The 26,755-nt window shown below is 34.7% G+C and overlaps 1 protein-coding gene across 1 annotated transcript in view; it reads right to left on the reverse strand.

Annotated features, from left to right (window-relative positions):
* Window positions 1-26,755, reverse strand: part of LOC149803586 (protogenin B-like) — a 180,835-nt gene that overhangs the window by 135,821 nt on the left and 18,259 nt on the right. The window contains exons 2-3 of the mRNA XM_089953334.1: window positions 17,807-18,124; window positions 431-578 (exon numbers count right to left, since the gene is read on the reverse strand). Of these exons, the coding sequence (XP_089809460.1) occupies window positions 431-578; window positions 17,807-18,124 (466 nt within the window). The remainder of the gene's footprint in view (window positions 1-430; window positions 579-17,806; window positions 18,125-26,755) is intronic.

Genomic DNA, 26,755 nt, shown 5'->3' on the forward strand with positions numbered 1-26,755 from the left:
TATACAGATAGTCAATACAGACAGCCAATCTGCTTATACAGATAGTCAATATAGACAGCCAATCTGCATTTAAGCTAAATCTCTGACATGGCATAGATTAGACAATGATACAGTTTATGTTACACTGACCATTCCATTCACCAATCAAATTATAACTTTCACATCTAAAAAAGTGTCATTTGGAATGTAACATTTTTAATGATAACACTGCCTAACATGAAATTGAAACGCTTTGTATGCTGGGTCTTGTCATCTTCATGTAAATACTTATAAATTCTCATTTAGTTTCCAGAGTCTGATGCTGAGGATATATGACATGTATCAGCCATACTAGCCCCTATCCACCTAGACTGCATCATTGTGTAGATGAAGTCCAGCCAAAGAAAATTTACAGTCAAATCATATAGGTCAGAGAAAAAAAATCAGTTACCTGTCCTGCGGTGGCAGCAGGCCATTGACTTTCTCCCAGATATAAATAGGCTTCGGTGTTGAATCCGTCAAGCACTCTAATCGGATCACGCTTCCTTGACTGACCACTAAATCCTGTGGCTCAACTTTCACGGTGCTGCTATTATGGGCTGTTAAGAATTAAACAGAACACTAAGTAATACTCATCACATCCTGTGTCATCCGCATGTAGCTATATTAAAGTATCGGATATCTTATTTTTTCTTTGGGTGACTAATTTGTTTACAGCTTCTCTGAAACATTTACAAAATGAACATGATATTTACAATGTAGAAGCTAGAAATTCATAATTTTGACTATACACTTTTGATTTCTAGATTATTAATCTACTCTATGCAATAAGGAAATATTTAATGAAAGTCGTATGATGCATACATATTTTCTACCAATCACCACCCTCCTGACAAATAGCCAATCAAACTTGAAGAAAATACATCGAAAATGCTGAGTATGACAGTTTAGGTGAATTTAAACACTGAACTATAGTTTGCATGTTAATAAAACAACTGTTTACAGACTGTATCTTTGACTTTTTGACTTTCAATACACAAACGAAAAGTAAACTTTGATAGCAACATATTCAATACGCCATGATTTTTATGACTATCATCAGATAAAGTGTGACCATTTTAGCAATCAAGGTTAGCATCTTTAAGATTAAAGAACCATCAGGTTTCCTGAATGTACTACAGTATAAGAGTGTCCGATGTGGGAGATACATTTTCAAGAACACTATCATTCCTGCATGAAATGTTGTTCAATGACTTACTTTTCCTGTGGCTTGCAGTACCCAAAAAGATAATTAAGGTCATGGTACATTTAATAATATTAGAAAAACTGAGCTAATTACACAAAAAAATTCATGTTGATAGTTACACCGTTTTCAAGGCCAATGCCAATATCAACTACTTCTTCAGAAAAGTATAGCCTATATATTGGCATGTGCTTCAAAGAACCAGCATCTGGTCAATATCTGCATGTTCACTTTGGACAAGCCAATAACTGCACCAATACCCGAGTAACATTGTGATGGAGAAGTTAATTTTAAAATCTGTCTTTGATATAAAATTCAACTGTGAGCATATTTCAGACTGCTATTGAAACCTGACTTAAAGTGATGGCATGATACAATAAAGCTGTCCTCTATACATCTCATTACCAGTTACCACATCTGTCAATTTGTGAGTACCATATATACTGACTTACAAGATGAGTCCAACTGCAAACTGCATAGACTCAGATCTACCATCCCATCATGCACCAGCAGATCTGGGTCTGTGCAGTTTGTTAGGAGTTAACAGTAGAACAAACAAAAAAGACCCAGATCTGCAGGTGGATTATGCTATGGCAGATCAGGGTCTTTGTTGTTTGCAGTTTGACTCAAACTTATATGCGAGTATAAACAGTCTACATGATAATCAGAAATTAAAATTATATTATACCTGGATAAGTTGGTTTAGTAGACAAAGAAACCATTCATCTTTAAACTGAACTTTTTTGAAGTCAGGTTTTAGATTTTTTTTAATGTTTGGATACATTGTTCTTTCATTCTAGCAACTATGCCACAATTAATTGTCAGGGAGTGGAAGGCAGGCATTGAAAAATGGGTCGATTTTCTTAAATGGCAAAGAACTGAACATTAATTTAATGTTCCAGGCCTCTGATTAATAATACAATACAGGTAATGTTACAGAGTAACTCAAGCACATAGTACGATAAGTTCTTAAATAACTGGATTCTTAATTCAAAAGCATGGAATAAAAATACTGAGAATAGGAAATCATGAAACCTATTTACTTTTTAGACAGTTAGGAATTTAACTGTTGAAGGACTGAGGCATTTTCATCTTAAACAGAATGTGATGGACATATATACATAAAAATTATACAGCGTGATCCTGATATAACATGATGATTGGGGTCCACAGAACCTGATAGTGTAATGTACTGAACCATGTTATAAACAGCCTAGTCAATTAAATGAAAAAAATGACACAAGTACCCAAATTTTTTTATTCAAATTCAATATACTGAAGATTCAGGTTTTTTGACATATTTCACTCATATGGTGAGTTTTTTCCTAAAACTAAACAGCACATCTAATGTCAAATTTTGTATGTTTCAAATAACTTATACTGACTACAATATATATATATATATATATATATATATATATATATATATATATATATATATATATATATATATATATATATATATTCTGGTGCAATTAGATATCTTACCACACAACATCTTTAAGGAAGAGTCTGATGTCATTTAAACATTACTAGGTAATTACTAGTTACATCACCAATTTTGCAAACTATGCATGCCTAATCAGAAGCATTTGAAAACAGAAAGTTGTAGCATGCAAACAGTTTTCTTCCAATATTTTACACATTTTAATTTACAAGTGATATCCGATGCATATTCCACATTCATCAAAAATGACAGAAATAATTGCAATAAACAGTTCATTCCTATATGTTGTATTCAATGTATCATTAAACAGATTCCATTTCTGGAGCATATTCAATATGCCAAGTTTCAGATCCATTAAGTAGAACTGGTTATTTTAATGGTGTCAAATATTTTTTAAATATCTATTACATAAAACTGTCCAAAACATTTTTGATTCTTTAAACTGCTTTGAGACCTTGTGATAGACAAATTTTAGACGCTTTTGTTGAACTTGATTTTGATATGAAACACAAGCTCATATTTGTACAGAATTATAATGTTTCAATATTTATTATAATACCAATAATTATGATTTTGTTAGAGTACCAACATTCTGGAAAACAATGACAGTTTGGGTTTTTTGTGTGCTTTTGCTAAATTAATTTCAGCTGTATCGTCATTTCTGAAATACTCAAAAATATTTATTTGTTGTTGTAGAAAGTGTAATATTAGCACAATTATATATATATATATATATATATATATATATATATATATATATATATATATATATATATATATACACATGTGTGTGTAAATGCAAACTGGGTATTTTTAAAAATAGATCACTTAAAATTCAAGAAGATAATACCAAACTATTAGAGGAAGCACAAATATAGAACTACCAGAGTTGGTAGTAGCAAACGAGCCAAAGAATGGCAATAACTGTCTCCAAATGTAATATAGTCAATTCTAACAAATCCTGCGGACAATGGCTACCATGAATATATAAACTTTCACAATCATAACAACTGGTTTGACATACCAATGATAAAGATAGATGATACTGATTAATCTGACATGGACGCATCACTTAATGTCTATAAGAAAGTAGGTGAATGAAAAGAGCGAAAGAGGAAATACCCTCATGAAGTGGTTAAAACTGCTGACATGGAAAAAGAAAACTCATGGTAACATCTTCAACTTATCTGGTGGCAGAAAGCAGTATCAGTATTCCGGGATTCATGATCTATTAAGTGTTACGAATATATGGTCTTAAAGTAAGAAACAGAGAAGAATGAAAACTATCAAATTTAGTAAAATTCAACAAATAATTTATTTCCCTAGAATACAAAGTGAAAATTTAACAAGAATTGTATTGTGAATTAAATCCAAAGTAGTCCTAAAAATTCTATTCTATCACAAGTCCAAAAGTACAGTGTACATGGTGGTCAAAATTACACATACCAGAGATTGGAATAAGCCACAACACGGCTGGATTTACCCCCTGCGTATACAGTCATAATAAAGTCACTTTTCAGTAATAAAAACTCAGATTACATGCTTTATGAATAATGAAACTTGTTGCAAGAAGCCTAACTGACTGCTTCCCATATCGTTTTTAGGTACACAGTAGTCGGCTTCAATAATGAAGTTGTTGATCTCATGTCAACAACATCAGTGGTTGGAATATGACCAGATTACCCTAGCAATGCAAATGCAAGGTCACATTTCATCAGCGCCGTAGTTTTATATTGTCTTTCAGCAGATTAAAGACATAACGATTTTAATACTCGCAATTTCTGAGAAAATAAGTAATTTTCATATCGATTTCATGCATGTATGACTTGATTTAACAACGTTTAAGTTTGCTAGGATATCCGGTAAGCGGCTACCCTTTGCCACCACCATGTTGGCCTCTTATGATGCTAACCTGGTTTTCATACCTTCGATGTAAGGAAAGATACGGATATTGAGCTGACTGTGAAAATAAAAGTCTACTAGACAAATCTAATCCAGTCAGCCTTAGGATTGACTCAGCATATATGTCTATTGCAAGCACCCAAATGATCCATACTGCACCCTCCAATAATATTTTGGTTAGAACTCAATAAATTTAACTCACAATCAGTTTAGTTATGACTCAATTAGGTAATTGTTTCAGGCGTCAAGTGGTGGCAGATAATTCCCAGGTCTTTTCCTGACTTTCATCATTATTTGTGAAATTCAAGGAAATTTCACGGTCGGGGAAAAAATATAATTTCTTCCGACTTTTTCCCAATTTCTCGGTAGCGTGGGAACCCTATTCTTAAAACATTGATACTGCAGCAAAAGTCATTGGATAAAAATGCACTGTTTACAAAACATTACACGTTTAATTAACATTATTGTTTTTCCTTCTAGTCTTTTGTTTCATTAAACTTATTTCATATTTGTCCACTTTTTAACTACATAATATTACTCACATTTATTTCGCTGTTTCTTCCATGTAATTTTATAAACTCCCCATCAGCTATTGGAATAAAATATTGGTTCTTTTTTTCAATTCAGTGTGTATAGTTAAAGTAAATCAGATGACTTGATTAGCTTATTGTTTTAATGTATTACTACCCCCATATTTATAACTATAACACTAGGTATTAAACTATATCATCACAACCACCAACAGTCTAATTTAATTTCTGAATATGTGATATAACATTGAAAAGTTTGGACAATGTTGTCATGCATCTCAAAATCTTGCTCGGTTAACAATAATATCTTCTTTTTAACTATTGAGTAGACTTTAAACATTATAACTTTGTAACTCATGTTTCGAACTTGACAATCTAATAAACAAAAAACACATTATTGAATTCTTTAACTTTTATGTACCTTCCTCGGTTGCTATCTTGCATAACGATATGTTGCCTCATTATATTTATTTAGTTCAAAATTATCATTTTTTAAACTAGTTTGAATTTTACTAAAACAAAATCAACAGTCAAGAATTTGTTCTTCAGTTACATAATTCGTGTATTAAATAGCAACGTCCACTGATATGATTTATCGATAAATATTGTTGTAAATTATATATATTTGATTGTTTCTTTACTTTTTTAGTCTCCAAAGATTACGTCTAACCATTTCAGATGCATGGTATTGTTGGCTGCATTAAACGACTGTTCACAAGCATAGAGTAACATATTCGGGTAACAGTTCTCGTATTTGAAAGTAAATGTGAAACCAGTATACCTGGCGGAAACTCAGAAAAATGCCTGTAAGAACTATCGATCCAAGTGTAATTTCTACAGTAGAAAAAAAAGACTTCATACCAAACAGAAAATTTATCAATATTGTCATGCTTAGACAACACTGAATCATGTATGATTCAAATTACATGAATCCTGTAGAAGTGAATCTACACAAAATCTGATGTCATTGGAAAGCAACAATCATTAGACCATATGTTGTATCTTAGATAAAAATACCAATTTTCAGCGAGTTTTTACAAGAAGAGCCTATCTCGTATATATATATTAATTTCTGGTCCCGTACACTGACACCACTACAGTGTGTTCCTTCATCATAATGTATTATATTATATGCACAAGATTCATGGACCTGAGCAACATGCTTTTGTAAGTTTGAGTCAACGCACTTTGGTTTGATTGTTTCTCTTTATAAGCGAGGTATTTTTATATAGTGGTAAAAGAGATACGTTTATTTAACTTGATTTCACTTGATTTCCCTTAACTATACAGTCTACACATGTATACTGCAACCCAGCAGTCTAATGGGACATCCCCCACACCCACCCACCCCACCTGGCAGAAAGAAGTATCATTTTAAAAACAACAGAACTGCTCTAGATTTAAAACTCTAAATTCATTAAACCTTTATAACAGATCAAAAAACAAGTCAAAACGTACAAAAGCAATGGCGTAAACAAGTAAAAAGGATCAAAATATTGAATGTAACAAAATCAACATTGCACGCATAACAATCAGAAAGAGTCCATCATGGGTCGGGATGATGACAAAAAGCCAGAGACTTCTACTTATTATAACTGTTTCCACTGCTTGCTTGTGTATTGTGTGTGTCAAAGATTTCTTTGACAAATGTTCCCAAAACAAGTTGATGATGTTGTATTGATTGTACTCTAGTCACAAAAAGAAGGACTAATTACCAGTAATAAAATGATTTAATTCAGAAACCTTTCTCCAACACACCTTCAATCTTCTTAGTTATAAGGTTCTATAAAAGAGTGTTTTTGTTGTAACTTTAATACAAGCCAAGTTCTAGCCATATTCGCATTGTTGCCAGCTGTGATCATTCAAGTTATTTTACACGCAATAAACAAACAATGCATGAGAGAAAATTATAAAGTTAAAACGGGCATGTTGGATAAAAAATATTAAAGATACCAATATGAATACAAATAGAATCGGTATAATTCAGTTTTCACTCAATTAACTGTTTGATTACGTTTTTCCTTTCTGAGGCGTGTATTGACCATCTTCCAGGAAGACGTTTCCATCACCTATATCTGAAAGTATGTATTAAAGCAAACCATGAATTGTATAATTCTAGAATTCTGTATTTAGGTACTAGTCATTTATCTAGCGAAAGGTAGCAAAGAAAACCCCAGACAACAAAATGTCACTGTATTCTCCAAATGGAGCAATTAATAACTGCAGTTTTGTAAAATTTCATTGCCACTTCATTAATTTATTGATGAGTCATTAACGAAGGTAGATATTCTGATGATTTAGTCATACATTTATGTACTTAGTTCTGATTTATAAAGCAATGTGTATCCTTTTATATGATCAAAGGCCACACCTGGTACTAAAAAATAGAATATATCACAATATTACTGCCACTCTGTGGTCCTAATTATCTTGAGTCACATAGTAGTTAATAGTCTGAATATGTTTCATTTATACAATTTGAAAGCTAACATGTAATGTTACATAAATGTATGTATAATGAATTAACATTGATTAACGCGAAACGTCTTTGAAAACTATATCTTGCTAAGGTGAATGCAAAGTTGGCAATTGTTGACTGATTTTGTTTCGAGCCGTGTTCAACCATTTGCCGATGAACAAATGGTTAAGTTATTTAAATGTGAGGTTGTTACTCAAAAGGTCCATACGAGTCAGAGTAACATAACTGAAGTACCCGAGTCAAATTCTGCCCAGTTGCCTAAATCAGGCTTTCTCTAGCAGGCAATTATGTGCTATCTACATATTTCAATTGTAATCATTCTATGAGGTTAGAATTGTACCTATTTTATTGAGAGTACTAGTGTACATAATGTTTCCACAAAAAATAAGTCCCAATGGGCCAAAAGTTACTCTTTTATTTTAGTGACCTTTAGTCGTTTCTCGTGAGATTATTGAGTAGTTTTCGTTTAGAATTAGTTCTGGATCACATCTGGAGTTATCTAGCATGTGCTCGAAAAAGGGTTTCAGAGCCAAATGAAAAGTCTTAGACAATTTGAGTTTCCTTTAGCCCTTGTAAGGCGGTTCCATCTATGGGGAAGACATGAATAATCATTGTACGTGGTCAAGTGGATTGAACTGCCCTCTGCTTCGTTATCTTGCATTCCATCTGGGTTGATGAAGTGAGAAACTATGTTGTGGATATTTGACTGGAATTTGATTGCGGTTTGCCGCTCCAAGCAGTTGCAGATCAGCATTGCCAGTGATACTGGGCATTCTCCGTATTTTTCCACATGATGGCATATAGCATTTATTGCATTTCTCCATTGGGCTTTGGACACCTTAGTTAGCCCGTTGGCGGACACTATCACTAGCCGGTGGTCGTCAAGGTGTTGTTGTAATGCTTCCAATTATGGTAGAGGTCTACAATTCCCAATTTAAAGGCCTGGTCACAACATATTGCCGAGCTTCAACAAGTAAGTTGACCTGGGGCTCTTGTTTCGCATCCTCTATCACTGCACGCATTGGTGCTAATGTGGCAAATGGTGAGACACAGAGTGGTAACTTCTTTCGTTCTACCGCCTCTTGCTTCTTATCTGTCTATCCCTATTTTTTCATCCTCTTTTTCCTTCCTTCTTTGTTCTTGCCCCTTTTGTTGTGAACAGCTAGTTTAAGTTGCTAGTGGCAATGTAGCTGTTGTTTTCCTTAGCTCAACGGGAAGGGCGCTTGATATCGGCTTGGTTTGCTTTTTAATTTAGCGCTAGCAGTAGTCTTTCCTGATACCTTCTTTATGTTGCTTTAATGTTCTTCCCATATTAGGAGAAGAGCTATTTTCTTCTCATGCGCTCTCAAATTCCACCTTGATGCAAAGCTTGGGCCTAGTCACTTGAGGGCATTCAGGGGTTGGGCTGGAATCGTAACTCCCATCTCTAGAGCTCTTGATGTTTGTTGTTTGTTCCTCTACTCGCTGAGACTGAATGGAATCTAATATCAGCAATTGTTGAAAGTTACCTGACTTACATTTAAACCATCTCCAGCAAACAATGCGGCAAAGAAAATTATGGGTGCAACAGTTTCACAAATAAATGCTTATTTAAAGAGAGTGACGAAGATAATCCTTTTTTTGTCACAAACTTTTTTATCAAACTAAAACCTAATTCACAAAAATACGAGTGAAAGACATGCAGTCCAAGAACCATTATTTTTATGGATTGTGCTTGTGCCATGGAGTGATAACAAAACTGCGATGGGCAAAACTAAAAGGATCATACACATATTTTTTATTTTATTTTAAGGTCGTTGAACTGTAAAAACAATTTATAAATTTAGAAGTCATGTTTTAGCAGAAAAAGCTTTGTTGGGTGTTTGCCAGAATCACTACATAACAAATAAAAATTGTAAGAAAAATACGTGCTTGAAGATTTGCTTACAATTTAAAAAATAACGTGAATTGGCATATTACTGAACCATATTTGACACTTTAAAAGGCTAAGTCAAACAATAGTTTGGTTGATTGTACTGTAGCCACTTTTTAAACTTTCCTCAAAATATTTGTTAATAAAAAGAAATTGTGTGCGTTTGTATTGTATCATTCGCATAAACATGTTACAATGTTTGTAACAGACGGGAATAAATTCCAATATTATAAACACAAACCTAATGTAAACATGCAAATAATGGGAGTGCGAGAACACTTCTTAAATTTAAAACAGAAGCACTATGATTACTAACCAAATCTGTATACTCCATAATATTCAAATGTTGCTAATGACAGTGTTAGTAACTGACTTCAGTTATTTATTTTTTTTAAAATGACTCACAAAATCAATTTTTTAGAAAAGTAAATGTTCCTTCGACCTCCGAAAACAATGATTTAAATTTATAAAACTAATCTTAACTCCTGAAGCATGCCGTGCTACTGAGTGAGACCTTATTACTGAAAGAAATGCTATAATTATAAAGCAAAATCATTTCTTTTGCATAATCAAGAAGTAACAACACAAAATAAAAGATAAACTATATCATGTTGGTTGTGCCCTCATGAGTTACCTTCCTTGTTAGTATTATGCAAATGATATTCTAAAGCGACTGACCATATGTTTCTTTTTTTCTTTTCAAAGATGTTACAAACTATAAAACATGAATAAGAAAATAAAACAATCAAAAAATCCTAAACGTTAATTTCCTTTTCTTTGTTTGAAAGAATGCCAGAAAGGTCTTGCAAGTTTCTATAATTATATTCAGCAAAAATATAAATATTTTTAAATCAATCACAAGTAATTTTTAAATTAACGGTGACAGTAACAGCATGTAAGGAAATTAGCATCTAAGCTAATATGCATTGTTGATTCAAATGTTCAGAGGTGGTAATCAACAGAAGTGCAGCATCACAGCGAACACGACATATATGACTATGTATGATGACAACAGCATTTAGACTGACAACGTAAACACTAACTCCAGCACACCAAAATTCTTTGAACTGAATAGGAAACTTGAGTACAATTAAAAGTTTTTTTTAAAGTTCTGTTTAAAAGTATTCACTTTTTCTCATTTCATTTCATATCCTATTAAGTGATTCTCTTCAAATACAGTTTCCATTGCCTTCCTTTCTTTGCTCTGCCATAAACATTTAATTTTCTGTTCATTTGAAAATCAGTAACTTGCTGAATGTTAGTAAGATTATGTCCAATGCTATGTAGTAGGCTATCATGAGTACATCTCAATTCAAGCTAGATTCAATGAATGTTAATTGTTCTTAAAACAAATTAACACTGATGTTACTAATTTCTATGTGTTGTATTGCTCATCAAAGGAATGATTAGTGACATCTGTAAACTGTTGCATCAACTGAAAGCCCTGGGAGTAAACCATGTTTAGCAGACCTTCTGTTGTCTTCGAGATCTTTTCTACTGCCAACATGTGAACTATTCGGGATCACATTTTTCCAGTCTCCTGGCACCATATCATAAACTCTACACGCTCATTCTGGGAGAATCAAGAGGGATGTTGCTAAAGGTATAATGGTAGAAATGTATATGTTTCTCTCTCTCGTAATGTCGTTGTAGAAGAAAGAAATTGTACTAAACACTTCCCATTCTCACGTTCAACCAACAGATCAAACATCCACCTTCCCCAAAATCATACACATACATCTTTATTGTACCTGACTTGTACACTTTCATTATTAATAAATTCACATAAGATCTTATCTCTTCCTTGCTTCTTATAATCCTCAGAAAGACAACAGCAACGGTTCTTCTTCAATATTTGTTGATCTCTTTGTAGCGCTCATCTAAATCAACAATTTGTTCTTCACATAAGTTTTATCATTTTCTGCAATTACTTTCCGTGGCATAGAATGAATGTGCAGAAACAAATTCAACGGTGGATGGTGCTTGTCTTAAAAAAAAAACATCTTTGTTATGGGAAGCTAGTAACTATAAACATTCAACCATGTGGACTGAACTGTGCACTCAGAGAGCAAAAGTAATTTATTTTTCACCGATCCACTGCATCAACATCTGCTCCAAACACTCAATGCCTGTTAGCAATTCTTCTCTGAATTGAACACCTATCGAGAGGTTTTTTAACTAATGTGAGTGCGAAAATACACGTTTAGATTGTCCTGCATTTGAATTCATTGCTGTATGGCTGCTCTTTGCAACTGTGACTAATGTCAGAAAGTAAATAATCGGCGGAGAACAAATTACTGGTAGAGATCGTTATCGTTATACATTGTGAACTTTAAAGAAAATTTGACAAATTAGCTGTCTTCAAGATTACATCTTGCACAAAACCAATCCTCATAGAATTTTCTGGAATGTTACTTCAAATGAATATTTAAAATTCAATAGTCTGTTTGATATCCTTTCATGCTCATCTTAGAATCCGAATGTGTTTATTAGATAGCATTAAACATACGTCTGTAGACAAACTCGCCAAGACACAAAATTAATCTAATTTACATTTGTGTGAAATTTGATTTAGTCCATTGATACCTTTTAGCTGTTTTTTACCTACTTCATGTATGAGTTTAAAGCTTTTTATGTTTGGTTGACAACAGATGTTGCAAAATGTTTATTTATTTGTTACTGCTTGAGTGTAAGCCGATTGTTATGAATGGCTCGAAGTTTCTGCAATCTGACTGGATATAAATGGTCACGTGATACTGATCAAGAATTTTTTATACATCGATAAAATTCTGAGGACTACTTTTAGTTCCCAGTTACGAGGCAATCTTATGTGAAGCTTTATCTATACCAACGTCTTGCACCATAAAAATTAAAAAGCCCCACTTTTTCAACAGATCAACTTCTTGATCCAAACAATGTTTGTCTTTTACAAGTGGATTAATCATAACCTTATCTCCAGCTAAGTTACTGCCTAGAAATAAATGAATATCCTCAATGGGCAAAGAACCACTCCGAAAGTCACAGGTCCTGAGACTAAGTCTGATGACAAATTAACACAATGGTTCTACTCCATGAATAAGAACGCTTTCACTACAAGAAATCTCAGATAAAAGAGTCTAAGAAGGTCATGTGTCCCTTAGGATCTTAAATGGGATAGGATTGGCAGAATCGCCAATAAGTGATACCGAACCTTTTGACATGAATGGTTTATAATTCTCCTTAAAAAGATCAGACTGTGGTTTTGTGATGTGATGTGATGTGATTTTGATTTTTAATGTAGCCTTTACCATTTTTCAGTCATATTGCTGCGATGTCTGCAGTATGGCAGTTTATAGTGATGTCTAGCACTGAGGTATCATACCGCAGACATGCAGCATGATGTCCCACCCAGTCACATTATCCTGACACCAGGCCGACCAGTCCTAACACTAGCCTCTTAATGCTGAGTGCCAAGCGAGGCAGCTGTTAGCACCATTTTTGTAAGTCTTTGGTATGACTCTGCTGAGGATCAAACCCACGACCTCCCGCATCTGAGGCGGACATTCTAACCATTAGGCCACCGAAGTGGTGAGACTGTGGTTTTGTTTTTTATGACAAATATATTGCTTTCAATACATAACTGTGGAACTGGCTGCTCAAAAAGTGCATTTGGAAAAACATGGACTTTACTCTGTTGCATATTTTTTAAATTTATAGCAATCAGAAATGATGTGACTGATTTTCTTGTAATAAGAGCATGTAGGAAGAGATTAGGATTTCTCATCAGTCTCATCTGTGGTTTGATCCCTCTAAGTTTTGCTAGACTGACATCTAAGACTTAATGTTTTTGGGGGTGGGTGGGGGTTATACCAAAAACCTGCTGAGTAGAAAACTTTTTGAAAATAAAATTGTGTGAGTCCTGGAATAATCAGCTGTACGAACAGCATTTTTTAAAGTGTGTACATGGTACTCATCAAGATAGGTCTTGATGTCACTACAGACCCAGTTCGTAAACTGCTAAACTCTTAAACTACTACACTCTTAAACTACTACACTAATATGAGTTGTCTAAGATAATCATAATCTTTATCAGCCTTTTTATATGCACACCACCTATCAAACAGTTTGTTCTTTTTCTTTAGCAAACTACGTGGTTTGTCTAGTTTCTTTCTTGCAGTACCTAAAACTCTGTCCACATGTCTCCGATTTGCCAACTCATAACCCCGCCAGATACTTCCCTTAATCATCTGCAGTCTGATATTAAAAGAACATAGGAAATAAGAATGAACTAACTGATAAACTATTGTCCTTGTATACACTCTTACGATCTACATAACAATATTTTCCTACTCGATCCATGTTGCATTATTCCCTAGGAAACCTATGTCATAATACTGCAGGTCGCAAAAGAACCCAACTCACTGAACCATGCAATGGGAAACCACCCCAAACTATGATTAATTTCCAAATGTTCAAAACAGATATTTATAGTATATATGCAATCTATAGGCGCGCTACAAAAGTGAAATACACAAAATAGATATTCATAACACGATCCAATGCCAGTTATCTATTATTCAACGCCCTGTCATCTACCATCCAATACCTAATGAAGTACTATCCAACCAACCCATGTTTACCATCCAACACAGCTTTTATAGTAACCAAAACTCAATCATGTACTATCCATTACCACAATATTTTCTATCCAACAAATCTTATTTATTATCCACCATGATATTTGGAGTGTCCATCACCAAATCATTTACTATCCATCAGACCACATTTATTATCCAGCACCAATTTTAAACATCCAACACGTCGTTTGGATTGACGAACACCCAGTTACGTATTATCCATTACTCCACCCCACTCCCCAATTTGTTATTCAACTCCCTATATTGACATTCCATTTTGAGTGACTAACACCCAGTCAAGTACTAAGCATTACCCGACATTTAGTATTCAACACCCACATAAACTATCCAGCACACGTTTTGAAGCGACCAACACCAAATCACGCTCTATCCTTTTACTCCACATTTACCATCCAGTACGCCGTATGGAGTGACCAACACCCAGTTATGTGTTATCCATGAACCGCTCCCTTACTATCCAGATGGGGTGAAACGATTAATCAATATACTGATGCATCAATACTTTTGTTGAAATGATACACATATCGATACAAGAGATGGAGAATCGATATAAAATGATACTTACCGTATGTATGTTAGTTTAGTCTTCAGCAGTCATGAATAATTATTATTAGTTACCTTGTTATTCTGTAAAATTACAATCCATCTGAAACAGCATTTGCAGTCACAGGCACTCATGTTTATTAGTAACAATGAAAAAGACTATCTGAGAATACCCATTTGCCGTCTTCAAGTTAACACGGTGGAATGTTTCATAATCTGCACACACCCCATTCCACGATAATTATCTTAACCCAGAAGCATGTTCAGCATATACTATACATTCCAAACGTGTTCCACATGTTTGATGACGTACTTTACTCATCATTTAATAACCAATTTGACACGAAGTTTCTACTTTGAATTGCATCTTGACTTCTTTGGTTGATTTGAAAGCTATGCTACTGGTGTGTTGCATGGTGAAATATGTTACACTGAATTCTCATTTGTGGTTATTGCTTTTCCAGTCCTGGTTAAACAATAACCACCAATCAGAAATCAATGTAGCTTATTCTCTGAGTGACAAACAGGAAGCACTGGCACAGCATGAGAGAGACTTCGTGGGAAAGCCATTAGATATGTCAAGTACTTACGCAGAGATGCTGTCAAGGTATGCGATTGCACGAATTGTGCAAAGTTTGAATGAATTTGCGCGCTTGGAGAACAGTGAAACATGAGAACTCCCACAAATTCGTTGAAAGTCCCACATGAAAATGTGCTCAGCGAAGTATACCTTTTTATTTAACTGTTCTTGTCATGACATCATTTTTTCGGATAGCAACTGTTCCACGTCTGGGTTCTTTAAACATGACATAAATGGTTGTTAAACTCAATCTGATTAGCACAACATGCCCATGAATGAGCATTATGGCAATAGTTTGAATCTTTCATGAAGAAAGTTTTACAAATGTGTCTTTAAAATACAGGCTACCTAGAAAACCCAAAATGTCTGATTCTCGGTGTGGTTCATTACGATTTTGTTTGGCAAATACTTGACAATAATTTTTAAAGTTATGAAGTGTATCAGATTATTGGAGCTGGGATAAGCATTAATGAAGATACCAGTGAGTTATTTTCAGCCCAAATGGTGTTAAATATTTGTCAGATGTATATGCTGGGTGGACAAAAAATAGACAGTATGACTCTTTCAATGGTATTTCAAAATTAAATGTACAAAGAACAGAATATTGAGCCAAATTAAAATACAGACAATTTAAAAGTATAATGCAATTTTCATTTTTTTAATTAACCAATTTTACCCTGCCAATCATATACTACAAAACCACATACATGTATCAATATCAGGGTTAATATATTTAAAGATATTTAAACTGAATAAAATAAGGGTAAAAAATGAAATTAAAAAGTAAAGATATTTATTTTAATACCTCTGCACAAGCATTGTTGGAGTAAATTCATCATTATGGAACAGATAAGAAATTCGGCATAGCAGTCAGTAAACTACAGATTTAACAAAGGAAATTTATGTTGGTGAAAAATCTTATTTTGGAGCAGATGTATCGAAAAGATAATATATGTGAGCTCTGGAAAATTGTGCATAACAGTCACAAAAATCAGTCTCCCAACATATTCAAGCTGACACAGCTAGCAATGTATATGTCCATTCCAAAAGAAGCAAAGAACAATGTTGATACAAAGAAAAGAAGCAGATTATGCTCATAAATAATTAACAGATTAATGTTTATAAAACTACAGGTGACATTTGTCAAAGATGTTGATTTCAGTAGAGCTCTAAGAAAGTGGAGCAGGAAGAAAGAGAGACAGATATTGAAGTTTAGATAAATATTGACCTATGACCATAATTCCTCCCCTTCTTTTTTTTTTGATAAAGAGGGAGGGTCCCTCTTTAATGTAAAATCATGTTCTCATCTCTCCTTAAATTGTACATGGGAAACAAATTTGTAATTTCTCTTTTGTATGCAGAGATATTTAACCAGTCAATGATGGCACTGATAGAATAAATGAAATTAGCATAGAATGAGCGATGGGGCAGATTTCAAACTGCTCAAGTTTATCACCTTGTGTAAGTTTTAAAAACAATTGTAGAATAGGACTCGGTGTAGTCAATAGTTTTCTTTCTTCACTAACAAATACAATTAAGTACCTGTAACTGCAACAGTCTTTTGCATCTGCAGGAAGTAAAATGTGATAGATTTTGTTGGTATTCAACCTTATTCCAATACCCAGATTTGTTCTAGATGAAATTTTCTTTGCACTAGGAAACTGCATTATTTCTTCTGTTTTGAAAATAACATTGTAATGTCTTCCAAGTGTAATTGAGACATGGAATTGGATATAAGATGTTTTCAAATCATTCATGTTGTACAAAACAAAGTGAATTAATTGGAGCCACCATTAAATCGCCTAAAACGTTGGATAAACAAACTGCAACCAACCGGTAGTCTATATGAAAGTACTGTTATCTTCTCTTCAATGAGAATTGCATATAAATATATGATAACTAAATGTCTATCTGTCATCTGCTTATTGGAAATAGGACCAGAATGTCTACCTGAAAGGGCATAAGCTACATTCCAAAGATCAATATGTATGGTATCACAGGCTGCACATGTATATAATGAATCATATGGATACATGGCACATGTGTATGGTTTCACCCCTACTTAGTACCCAGCACCCCAAATTTACTATCCAATATAGATGCACAACTTCGGTGTACTTCGATGACTTAATGCAATGAAATGTAAGCTGCGCCATAGATTATTAGGTAGCTATCTCCTACCACATTAGGAATATAAGGTTTATTTAGAAGATACCAAGGTCAGTCCTGTCTTGCAAGATATATATATTTTTTTTTAAATGTCATGAAAATTATCCACCTTCACAAATTAAAAATATGAGCAGAGGCACTGCTGAATTTATTATTTTAATCACTAAATTCAGTGTACATATCCTCTCCTGGATGTTTTTTATACTTGTATTGTTTAAAGGTAATATTAGGTTATATTTATGAGAAATACTTCATCTGGTATGTATGTATTCGAATGGAAAGATCTAATTATTGTTTATCTCTGATAATACAAACTGATAAAAAATTAGGATTCAGCTTACTGTAACTGACCTGCCTGATCTAAGTTCCTTTACTTGATACTTACATGGGATTTTCACTCGGACCCTTCTCCCAAGAACAGTTCCATTTTTGTTGCTTGCAAAGCATTCATACAGTCCCTCGTCACCCCTGCCTTTCCTGGGTTTGTGTATCACCTTTGAGAAAATAAGGGACCCATTCTCAGACACAAATGTATGCTTGCTATTTCTGAGTTGTTTCCCATCCTTCATCCACTTAAAAGTCAGAGGAGTGTCCTGTGCGAACACAGAACAGTTCAACATGAAAGGCAATCGACGTGTCGCAAAGGCAACCTGAGGTTCCTGATGAATGGACAATTCCAGATCCAGTGAATTGTTATATGTGCCTAAAATTTTAAAATAAATAAAAAATAAATGAATAAATACATAAACAAATAAACAAACTAACTAATTAATTAAAGACACAAATCAAGTAGTTGATCTGTTCAAAGCAACAATTTATACACAACTAAAATAACAAATGAAACAGTAAAATGTACGCATTTCATTCCTTGTCCTTTATTCCATCTTTTTTTCATAACCCCCCATTTCTAAACTATTAGTTCTTTCTATACAATATTGCTCTTTTAAGTAGTTAGTTTAAGATTTCAAGGTACGATAGCATGTGGTGGTGTTGGTTACATGGTAGAATATAGATCCCTTTTCAGACGGCATATACATTACTAGCAATTCCTCGCTTATCAGTTAAAGCAGACAATATTAGATAAGTAACTACTAATGTTTATTATATGCTCATTTTTTTCCCCATTAACTTTACATTGTCAGAATCGTTCAGTATTACCCGATACTGATCTCGCGCGACAATCATAACACATATAGCATTCACGTGCATAAAGGAACTACTTTCTATTGTAAACAAACAATGGACGCAGACGCCAGCACTTTTGATTTGTACACAAATCATGTACACTTGCGTAAGAGGCTCTTTACGTTGTGGTTGTTTAAATTTGTTTCTGAATGAACTAAAACAGATGTTTCATGGACTGCCACATACCAGCTGCTTTGGCGCATTCCGCGTTGATACAATGTTAAGGATTTAGGCTAGCTACATTATATAACAGATGCAAGACAAGGTCCTTACAAATAACATACAAGTGACAAGTCATATACTCTCTTACCGCTCCGGTGGCCTAGTGGTTAGAGCATCCGCCTTGGATGCGGGAGGTTGTGGGTTCGATCCCTGGCCGAGTCATACCAGAAACTTAAAAAATGGTACTAACAGCTGCCTCGCTTGGCGTTCAGCATTAAGAGGTTAGTGTTAGGACTGGTCGGCCTGGTGTCAGGATAATGTGACTGGGTGGGACATCATGCTACATGTCTGCGGCATGATGCCCCAGTGCTAGACATCACTATAAACTGCCACATTGCAGACATCGTAGCGATATGACTGAAAAATTGTTAAAGCTACGTTAAAAATAAAAAATCACATCACATCACATCACATATACTCTCTTCTTTAGCTGGTGATAAAAATGGCAAAATAAAATATACTAAAGTCTTACAGTTTTACATCCTGAATTTCCTCAAAATGTATTTTCTTAATTCTGCAAATCCGAATTACATGAGCCATGTCATAGGTTTTCAATCTGGATTACACATTTCGAAATTGTGCTGTAATTTCGATGAAAAGTGCAATTGCATCCTCCTTACTGCACTCAAAATGAAATAAGCATTAAATTCCATAGCGTCTTTTTGACAATTGCAACTGAAAGACTTCATATTTTTCCCACATTATGATTTCAAACATTTAATGTCAGAAACAGAAACACATTTGCAGATGTCAACACGCTTCTCCCTAGCTTATTAAATCTCATGTATTTCATGTGGAATCATCATATACAAATCCAGTCCATAATCACAAAATTTCGTAGAATCGAGAAAAAACCCAAAATCTGTTCATTCCAGATCAAATGGAAAAGTTGTTGCAATGCACATTCATTCACAATATGACTCCAAATTTCAATTTTAACTAAACACGCCATTTTCTTTCAAAAGTTATGTCAAGCGCACGACTAAGTTCAAATTTATCTGGGTGAAGTTATCTGCGCAGTAATAATGTTGATTTGTGTAATGATGAATATGTGCTTGTGTATTTAGTTTGGAATGCGGCATGCATTAATTTACGTTGTTTCTTGTAGTATATTGTGTTTATATAATTAAACCTTAGGTAGAATAAAAAAATGAGCATATAATAAAAAGGTTACTGCATTTGTATGGGAAAATATGAACTCGTTTTGTCGGAAGGATATACTGCACTCCCAAGGTCGTGCAGTATTCCATCCCAAAACTCGTTCATATTTTCCCATACAATTGCAGTAACCAAATCGTTGCTTTAATGATATTCTTACAATTCTAACTGTATATAAAACAAGGATCAATCAAGAGTGAGAAGCTGCATAAGTAGTATGCCCAAAGTAATGATTAACAAAAGTCTCGAGTGTGGTTTCAGCCCCCATCCCTCCCAATGCAATCCCCCTGTCCACTACATCGATTCTGGCGTACCATACTATATTATTTCTCATTTTAACAACCACAAAATATAACAAAACAGTACCTTACATTACCATTAATACAACTCTCATGCACCAAGCCTTACAGAATTTTAAGTCAACTTTCAGATATTTATTATTAAATTTATTTCGAAAACCAAGAGCCAAGGCGGCTCAGTGGACTTGTGTCCAGAAAGCCAGGGTTCGAATCCTACCATTAAATTTCAGGTGGTGTATCCTTGAGCAAGGCAAATGCTTCAATTTGCCTCGGCAATAAATACACTTTATGTATTGCTTTACCGTAAGACATCACCTCATACAAACATTTCAGTCATTACCTTTTAGTGTACACTAGCATCGAGGCATTTGATTAATATTTGAATTATTTACCTTTACTAACTACATGATCTATATACTAGATTATACTATCATATTATACGCAACAGATCTCTTGTCTGGAATCTAATTCACTGGCCATTCCGCCATATAAGAGAATTCAATAAATAGCCCCATCGAACAAGCTATTCATTTTTTTCTACAAAAAATATGATATTAGTATAGGGGATAGTATGGGAACATAACTGACACTATGGACAGTGGCAACAAGTGTAATGTAACATTAAGCCAGCATTTTAAAAAAAAAAGAAAATTGTCCTGTAAGCAAAAGGGGAATTTAATGTTTAAAATGTGCATAGGTTTGAAATTGTGGTCTACCTTTCACCCAAGGAGAATTTAATCTTACAAAGGCCATGTGTCATGGATCAATTTGAAACCGTGCGGGAATTTAGCACAACTGCCATGTAACATTATCTTCCATTTTAAGGAAGAAACTGAACAGTGAGGAGTCTAACAGGAATTTAATACTGTGAGTAACATTTGGGACCTATTACAATTAATTGCAATGCAATACACATCCTTACTAACCTGATGATACAAAGCCACTTAAGATCTCCAATAGATAATAGGTGAAATTCAAAATGGCAACTATCATGAAGTCATACAGGTGAAGTGTTTCTAACCTGGTGGCACCCATATATCCAAAATGACTGCCACTTTTGAAAGTCCTAAATATAATTAGGGGATATTAAAAACAACATGGAATATTGTATTAAAATGAGACAAAATAATACTAAAATTCTGAAGCTTTTACAAAGAAATTTTTTTTTTTAAAATTCAAAACTTATAACAAAGAAAAGAAAAGAAGCAAAAATGTACATTTGAAAAGTTAACTAAATTTAAACTTGCTATCTCACATTTTTTAAATGGATGACACGACATTTTTTCATAGCGTTTGTGATCTATGATATGGGTGGTTATAATCATACAAATCAAAATATTCCACAATGCTGTAGCTAGAAACGAAGACAGCTACCCAGTGGGCTCCTGATGGATGACTGCCCCCCGTTTTGATTCATAGGCTCGAACGTCTTTAGGTTTTCAATCAGGAATGTCATATCTGGCACAGACCACTCAGTTCCATGGGGCTGTGTTCAAACTGTGGGTCAGAAGGTAATGCAATTCCTATAAAGTATTGTTGTTAACCAACATACTGCAATGAAGATGCTAGGCAATGATTTCAAACTTTATTTATTCTTCAAACTAGTCCGTCAGGTAGGTAGAGATGTGAGAAAGATTTGTGCTGAAAGCTGATATATGTCCCATATCAAAACTAGTCAATGGGGCTTTCGAATTTTGCAACACGTTGTAATACCATTCGTTCAAGATTTTCTCTTCCTGGATGCGAGTCATTGCTTCTTCAAGATAATCTTCCAACTTTACATTTCGGGTCATCATTAAACATTTGTGGCATTGTACTAGAATGGAATGGTCCACTTGACATCCGTATCAATTTTGTATTATCTGGAGTGTGATTCTCATAGCCAAGAGGTAAGAACAGTATTTTACTAAAGATTCCTTTTGTTTCTGCCATCATGTTAATATTGTCTAGGAAAATTCTCTCCATATTGCTGATGTCAAGGGAATTGTCAAATTCAACAATCAAGATCATATTTACGGTGGTTTCGAGGCTTAGTGAGAACTGAAATTCCTCAGAGTTTACCTCATTTTAGAGGATAGAAACTTCTCCCGTCAGTGCCTTGGTCTGGGGTGAAATCAAATCCCCACAATAAACAATGACCTTGTGCATGATTGTTGTTCGAAGGTGTGCACTCTTGATAAACAACTATCTTCAGGAATCAAACACAGTCAAGAAAGATTTCAACCAATTCTTCTGGGCAAATGTTTGTTTGTCTATGATAACTTTCATTTTTGGAGACGTTTGTAGAAATTAAACTAGAAAGATTCTGATCAACACCTCCATTGAGGGCTGCACTGCTATCGATGTCAATAAACATACACTTAGGGAACTGACCCTGGAAACATGATCTATGATATTCGATTGGAAACAGCTGTAATGCTGAAGGTTTTCTTTTCCACTCGTATTATGGGATATTTGGTTGTGTTTCTGGTTAAAGCTAGATTGATGTCGTTTCCTAATGTATGCAACGCTTTTACACGTCGCCCAAAGAGCCCAGCTTCTTCGATGATGGCTTCATACTCGTTAGCATCAGCTACCAAAGGAAAACAGTGTTACTACAATTCAGTCTTCTGTTGTATGTCTGCTCCATTCAACATGCGTGTCTTACAATCATAGGTCCAAATGGAAGTAACCCATCATTTCTAAATTACGCCTTCATTTAATTTTGTTATGTCGGTCATCTTATTCTTGCTGTGTCTGCAGAATCTTAGACTGGTATGTGGTTTTTTCCTGCTTTGTCCCTGCTGTTGCGTAGCAGGTCAGATGCTTCGAGAGGAGTGAATTTATAAATGTTTCCTCGTGTACAAAGAAATCAAATGAGATCCCTTCCTATCTGGAGCAACACGCTTATCATCAGATTCAGTAATGCCTACGTGGGTCTGTTTGTTGGCTAACATGTTTTTGATAAACCATTTTTCTTGCCACTATGCATTGAGTCCTCGGTGGAACAAACGCACTCAACATGGGTGCCATAGTATGAAAGAGCGATGAGAATAGACCACTCAAATTACATCCTCACTGTCAAGCAACTATTTTGTGGGCTTCATGCGTTCTATCTCTGCTGAGAATAATTTTCAAACATTTTCAAAAATGAAGTTTCACAGTAACATTTCATTTCAGGAACGGAATATGTTGTATCAAATCTCCTTTTAAATGAACATTAACAAAATATTCAAAGAACATAGTGGGGATGTACAAATACTTGGTGAAAGTGATAGGTGTTTCCTTCTTCGTCATTAGAACAAGTTCCCGACATCACTTTAAAGTGAACGAGTCTCTGCAATTAAACATCTGTGTTCCCACCAAGTTGTGCCTCACAAATACCTGAGTCCTTCATTCAATTCAATGGGATATACAAATACTTGAAGAATCTGTTATTATTAATGTTGCTTTTTGCTAGAGTCAGTTTTGTGTTAACACTTTTGTACATCTATGTTGTGTTTAACTTTTGTCCATGATTATAGATTGTATTGATCATTTGTAAATAACATATTACCTAGCTAAATTTTGTCAATGATTGTAGATATTTTAAGATAATGATGCAATAAATAGTTTTATTACTATAGTTTGGGTTCTTAACCCAGCCTGGATTATAAATTTGGAAGGTTCTAGATAATGAACCTGTTTACAGTTAAGGATGTATTGCAACATAGGTCAGGTAGGATGTATTGCAAAATGTCACGTGGGATGTATTGCGATGAAGGTACATAGTGCGAGATAGAGTCGTGCAGATATATATAAGGAGAAAGAAGCAAACATTTACAATTCTTATCCCATTCCATGCATGTTCCTATTTTAATTTCAGTCTGCAGAAGTGTTAACTGCTGTGTTTAGATTTAAGTTTAGAAGAATCATTTGTCAAATTCCTTTTGGAATTACAAAGTGCTCATATAACTGTTTGAACTAAACCACTATTTTGGAATTATTATGAATTCATTCCAAGATATTCTGGATTACATCGTTGTGATACAGCATTACTGTTGGCACACTGGCACATTCGATGCTATTGGTACATCAGCAAATTCAATAGCTGTCATTCATTCCGAATACTCTATTCTTTGGACGTGTGAAACAACTTATATGACCATTTGGTATTTAATTCACAATACTGTAAGTTCCTCAGAAATGTTCATTTGATAACTTTGAGAATAAAATTATCTGTTGAATTTTACAAAACTTGTTGGTTTTGCGTTTTCTGTTACTTACTTCTAGCCCATAGAGTCGTAACTCCATCCAGAATAGCAAATATACATGGAGATGATGTTATGGACAGTGTTCTGCTGTCTGAAAAATCCATTTTTTGACGATAAGAGGATAATTAGTGATCGATTATCACATTCTATTGGTTTTCTGGAGTATCTTCGAAAGTGATCGTTGAAGATAGATGAGATCGTATGGACGAGATTCCGACCATTAACACAATAAAAAATCATATCCTACAAAATTTGCATTTTATACAGATTCCATAAGATATTGATCAGCACTGGTATTTTGTGTAAATGCCAGGGTCATTTTGTCAAAGCGTTCTTGTATTTGAGAATAAAGTCAAATAAGATTCGTTATTCATCGTTCCATGGTATCACCTCCGACAGGCCAACCAATATTCAAGCAAAAATGTCGCCGCAACGGTTCCAGTGTGGTTACTGTGGCTTGAGTGGTTGTGACTAGCGTTGTTCATCCCTTGTTGCAATCCCAAATTTTTAACAGCCGCTCTAATCACACAAAACACCATGAATATTTAACAGAGAAAGACAGTTTGATTTGTTGGGGACAGGTTCTGCATACCGCACCCACTACTGTTGTTTTTATTTCGGTGACCCCGGGAGTGACACGATAGATGAAGGTCACAAAAGGCTTAACTGCATGTTCCTGACTTCTTTTGTTTATCGAAGAGCTTCTACGCTGCAACCCAAAAACTGAAACTTCGTGGATAACCGTTCCAACATAGTTTCATTTCTTTCATGAAACGTCTTCTCACATTTCGTATTCTTTGGTCGTTGATGCAATTGATATCGTATTAGGTGGTCTTCTTTCATGGTCACTAGTTGTGACTTGGGCAGGTACAATATTCCTTTCAATTTTTATCAATACATATCTTTCAATTTACACACACGTAAGTTAAGTCCACAAACATGTCCTGTCACACTAAACGATTAGGTTGGCCAGCTGAGTAAATATCGTTTGTCAAAAGTTCATTTTATTTTCCCGATAGGAACTCAATGTCCTGTTTTAAACGCTCTTTTCTTCATGTATGTCTCACGTTTCAAACAATCGAGACAACAATTAAAATATCATTGTGGTGATTCATTTGTTCTGGGAGTCATCCGATATTGCGAATGTAATATAGATTCCATGCTTTAACAATAAAAGGTAACAGGTCCATGTATATGAATATATATTGATCTGTAAAATATTTCCACATACGTTTTTTCAGGGTTCGATTAAAAAATTCCACTACATTTGGTTTGGTTTCGGCATTTCATTTGTGAAAAAACGAATGTCATTGTTTCAATTCATTCAGAAACGGCTGATTGAGAAATTCAGTGATTTTGTATGTCTGCCCTCGCAAAGGGTGTCCAACACTTTGTTACACAACGACTCCGAAAACTCACACCAACATAATTTAAAACTAGGAGGTCCTACCTAAGCCGATCTTGAAAACACATCGATCACACGCAATGAATATTTGTATTCTCGATTGTACGAAGGAAATTGGAGAAAAAAATTCCGCAAAGTCAACTTACCATTGGCGATTGATTCTTGGTACCATCATTTCACTTCTTTCAAACTGAAGTCAAATGGGACTATAAAACCTGTACGTCGATTGTTCTTTCTACCATTGTCGTATGTCATGGAGCCATTCGCGTTTGAGTTTGGCTTTGGCTGCAGGGTACATTTATGAAAAATTCCTCAAGCGAGCAGCATGTGCAGGGCTGTCGAAAATTTTCGCCAAAGAGGTGTTTATAGTGCTATTCCGAAAATCAACCAATGTTCAATGCTCTTAGGTCCGTATGGTAGTTTGGGTTCAAACAACACCAGCATGCAGTATCGATGCGTTCTTTTATGAACCATATGAATGATCTATATTTGCATTCGTGCATTCGCTTTGGTGAGCATCAACAATGCAACCCAATATTTGGCTAAATAAGGATGAAATATATCCTTTCTCTTGTTTTGTGGAATCGTTTCAAGACGGCGATATTCGTGAGGACTCTTGCGGGAGGACATCTGGTCCAGAGAACTGAGGTAGCCCCCCAATCAAACGTCTTTTATCTAAAGACTCGTGTCTACTAGTTGTTGAGACGTGGTACCAACCTGACTTCGAATATCGGACTAGACGACAACGAAGAATTCAACGCACTAAATCGAACGAGATCTTGTTTTGACAGTAAACTTAGTGACATGCCCATTCAGTCCTGCACTTTAGTCTT

The sequence above is a fragment of the Sinohyriopsis cumingii genome, chromosome 3, assembly GCF_028554795.1.
Source record: "Sinohyriopsis cumingii isolate HCF-2022 chromosome 3, ASM2855479v2, whole genome shotgun sequence".
Taxonomy (NCBI): Eukaryota; Metazoa; Mollusca; class Bivalvia; order Unionida; family Unionidae; genus Sinohyriopsis; species Sinohyriopsis cumingii.